Source organism: Macrotis lagotis, chromosome 4 (assembly GCF_037893015.1).
Source record: "Macrotis lagotis isolate mMagLag1 chromosome 4, bilby.v1.9.chrom.fasta, whole genome shotgun sequence".
Classification (NCBI taxonomy): Eukaryota; Metazoa; Chordata; class Mammalia; order Peramelemorphia; family Peramelidae; genus Macrotis; species Macrotis lagotis.
This window is the reverse complement of record NC_133661.1, coordinates 201,330,670-201,345,829: the sequence shown is the minus strand read 5'-3', so window position 1 is coordinate 201,345,829 and position 15,160 is coordinate 201,330,670. Positions and strand designations below refer to the sequence as shown.

General features: G+C 37.1%; 2 protein-coding genes across 6 annotated transcripts in view; both read left to right on the top strand.

Annotated features, from left to right (window-relative positions):
• The window catches only part of EXD1 (exonuclease 3'-5' domain containing 1), a 331,232-nt gene that overhangs the window by 161,779 nt on the left and 154,293 nt on the right, over window positions 1–15,160 (top strand). The window lies entirely within an intron of this gene.
• The window catches only part of INO80 (INO80 complex ATPase subunit), a 120,268-nt gene that overhangs the window by 54,988 nt on the left and 50,120 nt on the right, over window positions 1–15,160 (top strand). For both annotated transcript variants that reach the window (XM_074235124.1, XM_074235125.1), the window contains exons 19-24: window positions 163–248; window positions 1,056–1,223; window positions 1,561–1,694; window positions 2,933–3,000; window positions 4,193–4,286; window positions 4,610–4,787. In XM_074235124.1, coding sequence (XP_074091225.1) covers window positions 163–248; window positions 1,056–1,223; window positions 1,561–1,694; window positions 2,933–3,000; window positions 4,193–4,286; window positions 4,610–4,787 — 728 coding nt within the window. The remainder of the gene's footprint in view (window positions 1–162; window positions 249–1,055; window positions 1,224–1,560; window positions 1,695–2,932; window positions 3,001–4,192; window positions 4,287–4,609; window positions 4,788–15,160) is intronic.

The following is a 15,160-nucleotide window of genomic DNA, read 5'->3' as shown; positions in this document are numbered from 1 at the left end:
TTGAACAGTATAGTTTTATTTATTTTTTTCTTTGCCAACTCATTTAGAGAACACTGGGGGGGGGGGGGAGCAGTATATGAAAACTGGGTCAGGGACGAGGGAGGTATCCTTGTGTTTTTGACTCAGAATTGTGCATCATTGGGATATGACCTGTCATTTCAGATCAATTGTCTCGGTTACACATGATCTTGAAGCCATTTATGTTGAGAAGAATCAAGAAGGATGTGGAAAATGAGTTGTCAGACAAGGTGAGGAAAGAATATTTTGTGATACCCTTGCCCTGACCATCTCCCACAAATGTCTGTTTTTCTCAGTTGAATGGGGGAGGTTTGGTTACGTAATTACCTTCAAATTCACTTACTCATTAATTTATGCTTATCTGCATTTGTTCTTTTCATATTTATTCTATATATACTTACATGAAAGTTTGTTTTTTCCATATTGGAATGCATGTTCCATGAGATTAGGATTGTTTTTTATATTTGTATGCCCAGCACCTAGTATAATACCTGTTCTAGGAGAAAGCTAAGGGGGAAAAAAGCCCTGTGTCTGGACTCAGGAGGACCTGAGTTAAAATCCAGCCTCCTAGCTTAGCGACCCTGGGCAAGTTGATAATTACAGTTTGCCTCAGTTTCACACAGCTAGGCAATTATTAAGTGACTGAGGCCAGATTTGAACTCAGGTACTCCTGACATCAGGGCTGGTGCTCTATCTACTGCGCCACCCTGCTGCCCCTGTTCATTTGTTTCTTCTGGGGTTTTTTTAGGTTTTTTTTTTTTTTTTGCAAGGCAATGGGGTTAAGTGGCTTGCCCAAGGCCACACAGCTAGGTAATTATTAAGTGTCTGAGACTGGATTTGAACCCAGGTACTCCTGACTCCAAGGCCGATAATTTTGACAAAAAGGACTTTAGAATAAAAGAAAGTAATTTTTAAGAAAGTAAACAAATAACTTTCTAGTATCCTAAATCATAAATAAAATGTACATTTAGGTATTTATTTTTTTCTTCTCTTAAGACAGCATATATTTACGTATTATTTTCCTTGCTCTTTTTCAGATTGAGATTTGGATGTATTGCCAACTGACCAGTAGGCAGAAACTTCTATATCAGGCACTTAAGAACAAAATTTCCATTGAGGATCTGTTGCAGTCCTCAATGGGCTCCACTCAACAAGCACAGAATACCACCAGTAGCCTCATGAATCTGGTCATGCAATTCAGGAAGGTAAGACCTGCCTAATACTTGGGCCAAGCACCCCCAGAGCTGGACCAGCTAATCTCACACCAAACCTCATCATACTTTGACAGATCTTTAATATTTGTCAAACACTGAAGTCTTGTGAGAACTCTGGAGATTGAAATGGTACCCTAGTTCTAGTGTAGCTAGAAGTATTCATGTTTATGAAAAATATTACACTGATCAAAGAGGATGGAATGAAAAAAATGGTGAATATAAATTGGAATCACTAAACTTTTCTTTTTCCTGTTACCTGAATGATTGTATTCAGTATAATGTGACAACTTCTTATTTGGGCTGGTTTTTGACTGATTTCTTTTTTCAGGTGTGCAATCATCCAGAGCTCTTTGAACGGCAAGAAACATGGTCCCCATTTCATATCACTCTAAAGCCATACCAGATTTCCAAGTTTATTTATCGTCATGGACAGATCAGGGTCTTTAATCATTCACGGGACAGGTCAGCAAATACCACCCTCTTGTTTACCTACCATTACATAAAATGGATTCTGCTTTTTTTTTTAGGATTTTGGGTTTATGTCATAATTCTTTTAAGATCAGGGTGAGCCATGATAAAGTGTGTGTCTGTGTGATTTGCACTAATGCTGAAAATTTTTTATAATTGTTATTTTATGACTTTAGACCTCCTACCGTGGGTGTGGGTGTGGGTGTGGGTGTGGGTGTGTGTAGGTGAGTATGTGTGTGTTTTACTGGCAAAATGTATTCTTGTTACTAAACAGTTCACTCACTGTCGTTGTGGAATAGCATTTATACTTTCCCCATGTTTTTTTCCTGTGCTGTTTGAATGCCATTTAACAAATTTGCTTTTTCTGGAGAATAATGATAGAGTGATAGGGTAAAGGTATAAGTGGTCATGATGTAAACTACATTTTAACAGATTTCTACCATATATATTTTGGAATAACGAAGAAACAAGTGAAAAGGAATTTTGAACTTATTCTTCTTTTGTTCTTGAAATGTCTGAATAATTTATTTTGTTTTAAAAGAAATGCATTCTTTGAGGGGTTCAGAAAGCTCTTGCTTTAGAAAAACTCTAGATATGCTGTTTACAAAAGCAATTAGTACTATTCTCATAGTCAGTTAGCTGCTTTAATTTACTGTAATCAAGGTTCAAATGTGTTGCTTGGGTACAGTTTGCTTTTTTAAACTATGATACCACTTGACTATTAATTTATCTAAAGTAATTGTGAATAACAGACCTAAGGTGCAAAGTTCCTTTTTTAACACAACTTGTAATACTTTCAGGTCTGGGATTATATTTTATCAAAAGATAACAAAGAAGCAAGACAAAACACTTTTCTATCCTGGTGCTGAGTACATTTTCTTTGCTGAATGCTTTTTTTTTTGCAAGGCAAATGGGGTTAAGTGGCTTGCCCAAGGCCACACAGCTAGGTAATTATTAAGTATCTGAGACCGGATTTGAACCCAGGTACTCCTGACTCCAGGGCCAATGCTTTATCCACTGCGCCACCTAGCTGCCTCTGAATGCTTTTTTTTCTTTGAACTTCATCTAATTTTTTCCTGCTTGGTGTAAGTAGCCCTGGACTTGGTTTACATCCAAGGTTTCTGTATGTAGGAGCAGAGCAGAGTCTAAAAGTATTCTGAAGTTTGAGGAACTTAACTTAGTTACCTAAAGTTGAGATTTCATATTTCATTTTGAACTGTTTTGTTTTGTAGGTGGTTAAGAGTTCTTCTTTCACCATTTGCACCAGATTATATCCAGCAGTCTCTCTTCCACAGGAAGGGTAGGTATTTTGGTGTTAAATATGAAGGCATTTGAAGAGTTTCTCAGTTTATCAATTATTTTATTTAGTAAATGTTATGAAAAAGATTGTAGAGAAGGTTTTACTCAACTCCTTGGTCTATGATGGCCCAATTTGATTAGCCTACTATCATTTAAAAATAATATTTTTCTAAATACTGCTAAGGAAGCTTAATTGAGAAGGCTTGAGGTAAAATATTTCCTCCCAGTCGTTTACTGATTTATCAATTTGACTTTGTAGTTGACTGCTTTACTTTTCCGTTTTTAACTTCAGTTTGATTTTTCCTTGGGAAAGATTCATTTCATACAATTTTTAAAAGTTATACTCCCTCTCCCTGTCAGGAAATACTTTCCAACAAATAGCCAGGCTGAAATTTCAATAATAGGAATGAAATCTAAGCTACTATATTTGTCCAAATATAGACCATGATTTTTTACAAAATCTGATTTCTCTAAAACCTGAGTTTGAACTCCTGATGCTTTTACCCTTTGGTGTTTTTTGTGTAATTATTTTTCAATCATGTCTGACTCCTTGGGACTCCATTTGGGGTTTTCTTGGCAGAGATCCTGCAAGTTCATTTTGCAAATGAGGAAACTGAGACAAACAGGGTTAAGTGGCTTGCCTAAGGTTATATATCTAGCAAGTGCCTGAGGTTGAATTTGAACTCTCAGGTCTTCCTGACTCCAGGGCCGGTGCTCCATCCACTGCGCCACCTAGCCACCCCTCCACTGCACCACCTAGCCACCCCTCCACTGCACCACCTAGTCACCCCTCCACTGCACCACCTAGTCACCCCACATGTTTTCTTTAAAAAAAAACTGGGGCAGCTAGGTGGCGTAGTGGATAAAGCACCAGCCTTGGAGTCAGGAGTACCTGGGTTCAAATCCGGTCTCAGACATTTAATAATTACCTAGCTGTGTGGCCTTGGGCAAGCCACTTAACCCCGTTTGCCTTGCAAAAAAAAAAAAAACTAAAAAAATTTTAAAAAAGCCTCTTTAAAAGACAGCTCCCTATGAATGATAGATAGCCAATGTTTGAACCATTATTGTGGGCAAAAATCCTTACTTTGCATGTCCTAATTCCTGTTATACAAATTTTAGCAGATAGCTCAATGCCCTTTACTTCATAATTTCAGATTGCTATTGGAATTAACATCCCCAATTTGTTACTCCAGGTGTTAATGAAGAAAGCTGTTTCTCTTTCCTTCGATTTATTGATGTGTCACCTGCAGAGATGGCAAACCTCATGCTTCAGGGACTTTTGGCAAGGTAAGCACAACTTGCCTAATTTACTAGTGAAAGGTAAATTTGAAGTTTAGTTGGTATAAAAGATAATGTGACTCTAATTCAATGTGTTGAATTCATATAAAAATTACACCTACCCTTCATTATTTCCCTTGACCTCTTCGTTACTTTTAAAAAAAATAACCAACTGACATGGAAATAAAAAAACAATCAGGTGTGTTTTCAAATGGTCGTTTCTCAGAAGTGATATGTGTTCATGTACAACAGTGTGTGAGTTCAGTCATTATGAAGCCTTGAAGCCTCTCCTTGGATCACTGAATAAGCAGGTCTGCTGTGGTTTATTTCAGATGGTTAGCTCTTTTCCTGTCTCTGAAAGCCTCCTATAGGCTCCATCAGCTGCGTTCCTGGGGAGAGCCACAAGGGCAGAGCCAGCAAAGTCCTCAACATCTGAGGAATAAGGATTTCCTCCTTGGAGTTGATTTTCCCCTCTCCTTTCCCAACCTTTCCAGCTGCACTTTGTTACAGGTAAGCCACTCATCTTTGAGCTTTCCCTTGTCTGCAGATCTGATCGGGGAGGCAAGAAATCAGACAAGGTTCTGTCTGGGTAAGATGCATTGGTAGTATCTAGAGTCAACTCATCAACTTGTTCCAGTATTATGGCAGGAAGACTTGGAGGACATTTTCCTTTAAAAGTGAGGACTTTAGAAATGCAAGACGGGTAGTTATAGGTAAGAATAAAAAGAAAGTCTGTGCCTTAAAGGAGCCATTTGTCCTAGCCTTTTGAACTGCTGCTATTTTTGTGAAGGCAGCTAGGGGATACAATGGTTGAAGCCCTGGTCCTGGAGTCAGGAAGCCTGAGTTCAAATAACTGCCTCAGACACTGCAGAGCTGTGGGACCATGAGCAAGGCACTTCTTTCTGTCTCGGTTTTCCTCAGCAATAAAATGGGATAACAGTAGCACCTACCTTAGAGGATTTGTTTTGAGGAATCAGATGAGATATTTGTATCCCTTATTGTACTATAGAAATAACAATATTATTATCGTTAAAGGTGAAAGGTGTAGGCTTCCCTGTGGGGTCACAGTCATCTTCTGAGTCATTTTTGTTGCCTCTTCCCTCTCATCTCCATAGTGACTCCTTTTAGATTTTACTTTTCAATTTCCATCATTCTCTCTTGCCCTAAAAACTGTACTTTTTTTTTGTCAAATAAAACTTCGAGTGGATTTGAACAAGATCAAGAAAAGTTTTTTTGCTCAGTCTGGTAGCTTTTCTTGCTTTGTCTACATTATGCTTACTTTTCTCCCACTCTCCAACTGCCTATTTTAGGGTCATGTGGTTTTTGTTTTCATTTTCTGTTAATACAAAAGGAAGCATTAAACTTTTTTGATGGATTTATTTAAATAGGATAGATGAGGAGGGAAATTGGTTCTTTATGTGATTTTTGAGAAGAATAACTCTATTCTAGTCACACAAAGCTAATAGCTAGCTAGGAACAAAGCCTGGAACACCAGAAGAGAAAATGGTGAGTATCCAGTCTCACTAACAGGACAGTTGACATCATCTGATGAAAATTAACTCTAGAATCATTATTAAATTGGAATTACTTGATGAAAAGACATATTCATTTTACAGACTGTGTTATGTAAAGTCAGAATTTGTTGTTATTTTGATGGATTTAATGTGACTCCAGATATACCTGAATTAATCAGTACATTTTTTTAAAGTTTTTTGGGGGGGGGGGTGAGGCAATGGGATTAAGTGGCATGCCCAAGGCCACACAGCTAGGTAATTATTAAGTGTCTGAGACCGGATTTGAACTCAGGTACTCCTGACTCCAGGGCTGGTGCTCTATACTCTACACCACCTAGCCGCCCTTAATCAATGCATTTTTATTAAAACTTAATATATAGGGGATAGCTATGTGGCACATGGATGGAGCACCAGCCCTGGGAAGGTCCTGAGTTCAAATCCCGTTGTCCCAGCAAAAAAAAACCCCAACGGCCAAACAATGAAACACACCCCCCCCCCTTATATGTCATCTTATAATAGCTATGATAGTGCATGGAGAGTACAAAGAAATATATGCCAGGCATTTGTCTTTTCTGTGGTGTTTTTAACTTTGGAAGATGTGACATGATAACTGACAATTCAAAGCTTTGTGTGATGATGAAAATCAGAATAATGACAGTATGTGTGATAATGAGCTACAGTTTAGTATTATAATATTATCTGCAGTATTTTATATTCCTTTATCAGTTTAAATTTGACCAGTGCTTTGCCATCATTTTGTTATTACTCAAAATAAAAAACAATGAGTCAGACAAGGTATCACACCTGTTTACAGAGTGAAAAAAATCTGAATATTTGCTTTTCATCAGAAATTTTTGGTGTTTTGAAACAAGTGGAAGGAATGGTATTGTAGTTAAAGATGATGTGTTAGAATAGAGTCATCAAGTAGATTTTCCAAGTCTTTAAAAATGGCATTGGTAAAAGTTCTGCATCAGTATTTAACTTGATTGTTTTGACTTAAAGTTCTTCTTAAATCTCACCTAATCTCTCGACTTTGATATCATCCTCATTTCCTTCCTTATACTCAACCCACATATACAATAGATTGTATTTCTGCCATTTCTACCTTCATGGAACCTCTTTATATATGCCCTAGTTGCATAACCTCTTGCCTGGACTATTTCAGTAACCTGCTAGTGGTTCTGTCTCCTCCAATCCATCCTTCATTCAGTTGCCAAAGTCATTTTCCTTAAATGGCATATCTTGAGCCACACCTACTCAATAAATTACAGTGATTTCCTATTACCTCCAGGATCAAGCATAGATCCTTTTGGAGCCATGTACCTCCTCTAGAAAGTCTTCCCAGATTAACTTATCCTAACGATAATGATATTTTTATTGCGTACTCAGTTTTCATTATTTTAAAATGCTTTTGTTTTGTATGTTTATTAAATGGAGCTCCCATTTCCCCTTTTTAGTTTTCCTCCCAATTGTTTTCACTTGTCCTCAGTTCAATGGTTATTTAATATGTTCCTTTATTTAGTCATCTGATTACAAGTTGTCGTTTAAATGTTTTTCAATTTTGTCCAACTTAATCGTGACCTCTTGGAGTTTTCTTGTTAGATACTGGAGGGTCTGAAGCTCATTTGACAGATGAGAAAACTGAGGCAAACAAGGTTAAGTGACTTGCCCAGGGTCACACAAACAGTAAGTGTCTAGGGCCAGAAATACTGGAAATCAGGAAGAAGAATCTTCCTAAACTCAAGCCTGGCACTCCACTTCATCATCTCTTTGGAATACAGATTTTGTAGCCATATTGTTAGATCAAAGAGTATGCACAGGAACAGCTTTGTGGTTGAGTGGATAGAGCACCGGCCCTGGAGTCAGGAGTAGGTAAGTTCAAATCCGACCTCAGGCACTGAATAATTACCTAGCTGTGTGGCCTTGGGCAAGCCACTTAACCCCATTGCTTTGCAAAAACTAAAAAAAAAAAAGAAAGAAAGAAAAAAGTTTTGGGGCGGCTAGGTGGCCCAGTGGATAGAGCACTGGCATTGGAGTCAGGAGTACCTGAGTTCAAATCCGGCCTCAGACACTTAATAATTACCTAGCCGTGTGGCCTTGGGCAAGGCACTTAACCCCATTGCCTTGCAAAAACTAAAAAACAAACAAAAATACCTAAAAAAAAAAAAGAGTATGCACAGATTTATAACACTTTGGTCATAATTCCAAATTGCCCTCCAGAGTACAATTCACACAACTACACTAGCAGTGTAATACTATCCCAATTTTCCCACATCCCTTGTGACATTTGTCATTTTTCTTTTCTGTCATGTTAGCCAGTAAGGTGGTACCTCAGAGTTGTTTTAATTGGCCTTTCTATAGTCAGATGGGATTTAGAGCATTATTTCATAAGACTACAGACAGCTTTGATTTCTCATTCTAAAACTACCTATTCATCTCCTTTGAACACTTATCAATTAGAGAATTACTTTTTATAAATCTGACTCAGTTCTCTACATATTTAAGGGATGAGACTTTTATCAGAGGAAAAAAATTCCTAGTTTCCTGCTTGCTTTCTAAGCTTGGCTGCATTGATTTTATTTATGCAAAACCCTTTTTTAATGTTATCAAAATTATCCATGTTATATCCATAAATCACTCTGTAATAAGTTCCTAACCCAAAAGTCTAAAATCTATTCTATGATCTTTTCTTCCTCTAATTTATATACTTAATCTAATATACTGCTCTACTCCCCTATTTCATAGAACCAAATTGTTATAATGGTTATTGTTTTGAAATATAGCTTAAGACCTGATCAGGCTAAATTGCCTTCTTTCACACTTTTTTTTCATTCCCTTGATATTCTTGACCTTTTATTCTTCCAGATGAATTTTGTGACTTTTTTCTAACTACAAAATAATTTTTGGGTGCTTGATTGATATGGTATAGAATAAGTATGTTAATTTAGATAGAATTGTCATTTTTAATTATATTGGTTTGGGCTTACCCATGAGCAGTTGATATTTTTCCTTGTTTAGAACTGACTTTATTTGTGTGGAAAGTGTTTTGAATTTTTATTCTTATTATACCTGGGTTTGTCTTGGCGGCTTAAATGTCCCATCCTTTTAGCTAGAATTTTTCCAGTGGTACTCTATGGCTACAAACTTTGGAACCACCCCAGTCTCAAGAATTAAATGTAATGAAGAGTCACAGGGTGTTTACATAAGCTATTTGCTATAACTATGGGTACAAGAAGGTAGCATAAAGGAACTATATAATAGGTGATTCAGATGGATCATTATGGAATGATGTTTAAGTAGTTGGATACCTCAAATGCTATATTGGTGCCCATAAAATAAGGCCTTCAGTACATTGGGTGACTAGCAAGGAGAGGTATATTCAGTAATCAGATGGGGGGGGGTTGTATTTTTGTTTTGTTTTTTCTCAGAGGCAGTAGTGAGCTACTGAGATTACATGAAGAGTGGGCAACAAAGTCAAGATTTGAATTAAGGTCCTTAATTCCAAATTTGTTGTATTCATGTACATGGTGTTTTGCTATTAAAGGAAGAAAAGGTTTAGAAAGATAAGAATGGGGCGGCTAGGTGGCGCAGTGGATAGAGCACCGGCCCTGGAGTCAGGAGTACCTGAGTTCAAATGTGACCTCAGACACTTAATAGCTGTGTGGCCTTGGGCAAGCCACTTAACCCCATTTGCCTTGCCAAAAAAAAAACCTATAAAAAACAAAAAAGAAAGAAAGAATAGGTTAAAAGATGACAGGGTCAGAAGAAAATCTTATAGGGATGGTAGAGACTTCAGCATTCTTACTGGCAACAAAAGCCAGAGGATAAGAAGAGACTGATGGCAAGAGAATGATCAAAGGAATTTTATTATCTTTAGCACTGTTTCATAGAAATTGTATTGAATATATCATTGAATCAATTCAGTCTCCATAATCCCTATCCTGGTAGTTTTCTTTAAATAAAATCATATATTTAGGACTAGAAAAGACCTCAAAGTTAGTCCAACCACTTTATTTTACAGATCTGGAAATTTTGTTTTATCTCTTTTTCCACTATGCAAAACTGTCCTTTATCAGAAAATTCACAAGAGTACATTCCATACTGATGGCAAATTTGTGGTGAATTTTCAGTCTTTTAAACTTTAAGACCAATAAGATTTTGTAGCTTGGTTGAAACTCTACCCTATTTAAATATGATGGCCTTTTGATACTAATTGTATGTATTGTCACATTCCCCCGTGTTTAAGATGTACCTTAATTTTGGAGTCCAAATTTTGAAAAAAAAACATATTACATAGTTATTGAACTCAAGGTTATTTTTCATGAAATTCAAGGACCTTCTAAGCTCATAGCTTTCAGCATCTTTTGGGCAAGTCTGGTGTGTGTACACATGCTTAGTCCATTCCATTTCATGAACCTGAAGTACCAGTTGTGTCCTCCTTTGAATTCAGGAACTTATTTTTCATTAACAATTCATATTGCCTCCAGCATGAACCATCTTTGTAGAAACAGGAATTCCAATTGCCCTTTGCTCTTCAATCTGTCTCTTCAGTTCCCTCTCTAAATCAGGCCATTTGGCCGACTTGTCTCTCGTGGCCTTCTTCTGCCATGGCATTTCAGTAGGGTTTCTTCTTTCTTGTTTTCTCATTTGGAGGAGGACCAAACTTATATTCAGCAGCACAATTTCCATTCACTTTTGCAAATTGGATCACTTTGAACTTGAAATCAGCACTGGACAAAAATCTTTTCTGAGCCGTTTCTGGGCAGAGTGTAGCAAAATGTAACCTAATATACTTGGAACAAATGCAAAACAATGAGTGCAAAGACAAAAGGCATGAAAAAGCAGGAAATGCAAGTAAAAAATCTGTAACTACTGTATAAGTTGCTCCTGGTTTTTAGACCCCAGATTTTTTGGGAAAGGGTGTTTCTTATACATGGAGAAATGTGTATGTGTTAGATGTTTTTTAAAGAAGACAATTGAATTTTTTTTACACCTGAGATAAGATGCTAAAGAATTAAACCTTTAATTATGCCAGCTTAAAAGTCACTTCGCTATGTCAACAGTTTATGCTATTTTTGACCCAAACTGTTCACTGAATCAAATCAGAATATACATGTACCAAAAGTTGTTATCCTTAATGAAATTTTGTAGGAATAGGTAAGAGTCTACAGTAGATTACTATCTTCATAATCACAGAGTTGATTGAAAGATATAGATAATACATGTGAGCAATATATTTTCTCCACTCTTTAGAAACAGTTTATTAATGCTCTCTCCCTCCAACATTGTCACAGTGACCTTCCACTCAGAGCACCCTCAAATTTTTAACAAAGAACTTCAGTTAACAAACAAAATGGACAGATTGATCATGATATTGTGACCTTTTTATTCCATGCATCTCTGACAAGAGGAAAGAGACAATAGTTTGGGCTCTGTATTGATCTGAGTCCTCTTTTTCAATGTTGTTTTCCTTCATATTGTTTTAGCCACTGCACAAGTTATTTTCTTATTCAGATTACTTCACTCTGCACTATTTCATCCAAGTCTTAACAAGTGTCTCTCAATTTATTTCTTACAGTACAATAAGATTACATTGCATTCGCATAGCTTAATTTATTGGACTAATCAACGGTCACTAGAAATAGAAATTTTTGAGAAAATGGAATTTTTTTTTTGCAAGGCAATGGGGTTAAGTGGCTTGCCCAAGTTCACATAGCTAGGTAATTATTAAATGTCTGAGGCCGGATTTGAACTCGAGTCCTCCAGACTCCAGGGCTGGTGCTCTATCTACTAGCCGCCCCCAAGAAAATGGAATTATTGAAAGAGAGTGCAGGATAAAAAGAAAACGTGGTCTAAGCACAGAGCTTAAATGTTACGTCCACACAAAGAGGGTATTAATCCAGTGGAAGAGTGTAAGAAGAGATCAGTGTTGTGAAAATGCAAGGAAACAATGTCTAAGGGGGAGAGTTCAGTAGTGACAAGAACTGCAAAGAAACTTAACTTTTCACAGATGAGAGCTTATTGGTTTTGTTGGAAAGGGTTGTTTCAGCAGATCTTGGGTCTAAAGCCAGATTGCAGGAAACTAAGAAATGTGGTATATTAAGGAAATGGAGTCAAGGCAGATAAAAAAAAGATAACTTCCTAAGAACTTGACTTTGAAAGAGAAGAGCTAAAATAATCCCTTGAGGGGATGCAGGGTCAAGCAAAGACATCTTCAGATTGAAGGAGACTTAGGGGTATTTCAGATACAGAGTTGGGGAGAGGGGGCTGCTCTGATTTATTGTCCAAGTATCAGATAAAGGGGAAAGGTTGAGATTGGTCTATGTGACTTTGGGGAGTTTGACAGGGAGAATCCAGGAAGAATAAAAGGCAGCATGCTATAAATGGCACTAAACCTACAATCAATAGACTTTAATTTATATTCTACTTCAGATTCTAACTGGTTGGGTGTCTCTGGACAAGTTCATTCACTTTTCTGTGCTATATTTAATTTATATTTCTCTGATTATCAAGGATCTGAGAAAGGATCTCATCCTATTTTTGTATGAAAGATTGAAAGTGGGGTGGCTAGGTGGCGTAGTGGATAAAGCACCAGCCCTGGAGTCAGGAGTACCTGGGTTCAAATCCAGTCTCAGACACTTAATAATTACCTAGCTGTGTGGCCTTAGGCATGCCACGCAACCCCCATTTGCCTTACAAAAACCTTAAAAAAAAGAAAGAAAATGAAGGAGAAGAAAAAAATTTAAAAAAAGAGAGAAAGATGAAAAGGAAGCCCATTGAATTAGTCCTTCAGTACATACAATTTCTACAGGCATTGCTGATGAAGAGTGGTCTGCATCTAGAAGTGAATGAGGTAAGAAAGTAGCTTGGATTGCATTTCAGAAGTTTAGAATTTGTTCAGCATTTTCAGCATACTCAAGCTTATACAAAGATACATATTTTTAGTATCTCTTATCTTAGTGTCATATAGCAACAAATCATGAATTTCCACAGTCTCCAAAGAAGAGAAATTGTAGATAACCCTGGGGGCATGGACACTGCCCTAGTGAAAGTGTTGGATGCATCCCATTATCAATAGTGAATCCATATAAAAAGGTTTCACTAAGATGTTAATGTGGATTTGAATCCTGACTCTTTAATTTATTACCAATTACTTTCCCTTTGGGCCTTAGTATTGTCTTTATTAAAATGAAAAAATGAATACATTTGACTAACGAGGTCTTCTCCAGCTAAATCTTTGCAGAACATATACAGTCCCACAGATATTTAATAAGTATCTAGTGTATATAGAACACTGAAGGAGATCCAAAATCAAGATGTAACACTATCCTTACTTCTGTGGAGTTTATGGTCTACATTTTTTTTCTTAGGTTTTTGCAAGGCAAATGGGGTTAAGTGGCTTGCCCAAGGCCACACAGCTAGGTAATTAAGTGTCTGAGACTGGCTTTGAACCCAGGAACTCCTGACTCCAAGGCTGGTGCTTTATCCACTACACCACCTAGCCACCCCATATGGTCCACTTCTTTAGAAGAATATAATAATAATAATATACAGTAATTCATGATAATCATCTTTAGAGAGTATGACACAGTGGATGAAAGATCTAAGTTCAAGCTCTGCTTCTGACAGATAGTGGCTTTGTAACCCTAAATCACTTAACTTCTTTAATACTCTAGGCAGCTCTTAAGATTATAAATTGTGCAGCACTTGTCTACCTGAGTTGAGCAAATTTCCTCATGATTTTCTATACTAAAAAAATTCACTGGGTTCAATATACCTTTAGTCAGAATTTAACAGCTCTTGTGGTGACAAAGAATTGGAAATTAAGGAAATGGCCATTAATTGTAGAACAATTGAACAGACTGCAGTATGTGATTGTGATATAATAAATGATGAATAAGATGCTTTTCAAAAAACTTAAATGAACTGATGAAGAATAAAGTGATCAGAACCAGGAATACATTTTACACAGTAACAGTATTTCATGATGATCATCTGGGAATGATTTAGCTAATTAGTTACTTTGTAGTCCAAACTGAGCTATTGTTTGGAATTATAAACTATTATTCCTTATTTTGGGAATTTGTCTTCTACTACAGATCTGATTCTAACATTCATCCCATTCTCACTCTTCAGTAAAAGAAGAAGCCTAACCCTCTCTTTGGTTTCCTTTGAAAGTATACAAACCTTTTCTGTACTTAATCTACTTCAACTTCCTTTGTCTTTTGGATCTGTCCCCTACTTTTTGAACAGGAACACATTTACCACAGAAGGAATAAACTCAGGAACTTTTAGCAGGGAATCCTTTGCACACAAACCCTAACTTTATGAATGGGAAGACACTAAGTAGACACCCTGGGCAGTAAGTACACAGTACCAACTGCCTCTGCCATATGAGTGTTCTTGTTGAAACACAAATGGCATTCTCATTGGTCAGTTTTGCTAACTTTTCTCTAATTCCAGAAATTTTATTGTTATTGGATAATTATACAAATGGAATATAGTTTTATTTTGTGGTAGTAGAAGTAGGAGCAGTCTTGTTTATATTCCTAAAGTGTATTTATCAAGTTAGGAGATTGTTTAAAGGTGCTGTGTATAAACAATTCCCAAAATTCATGTTCAAATAATCATATAGAAAGAGTACAGTTGGAGTGGCTAAGTGGCACAGTGGATAGAGCACTGGCCCCAGAGTCAGAAGTACCTGAGTTTAAATCTGGCCTCAGACACCTAATAATTACCTAGCTGTGTGGCAAAAGTACAATTAGGAATATGGGACAGCTAAGTGGCATAGTGGATTGAATGCTGGACCTATAGTCAGAAAGACTTGTCTTCTTGAATTCAGCTTCCTGGCAATTGTGACCCTGAATAAGTACTTAAACTCTGTTTGCCTTAGTTTCCTCAGTTGTAAAATGAGCGAGAGAAGGAAATAGGAAACTGCTCCATTATCTGCAAGAAAACCCTAGAAGAGGTTCATGAAAAGTCCAGCATGACTGAAGAATGACTAACAATAAATAACAGCAAAATTAAGAGTATTCTTTGAGTGCAGCTAGTCCAAGAGTCAAGAAAGAGAAAAGGAAAAACATACGTATTCAGACAGCTGAGTGGCAGGAAGAGCCACCCCCCCCCCCCCTCATCGTAGTTTCCCCCTTGTTTGGGCTCCTCTAGTAATGAATATAAGGTTTGAATGAAATAGAAGTCAACAACTTCATTCTGTCTGACCACCAGGCCTATTTGTACAACCTCTGCTTCTTCCCACAGCTGTCACTTAAATAGCCTAAGGACTGCTGAACTCTGATGTTCAAACTCCCTCTCCTAAACCCCCTCACCCCCCCCCCCCAATCACATCCTCTGTACTTTTTGATCTGTCTG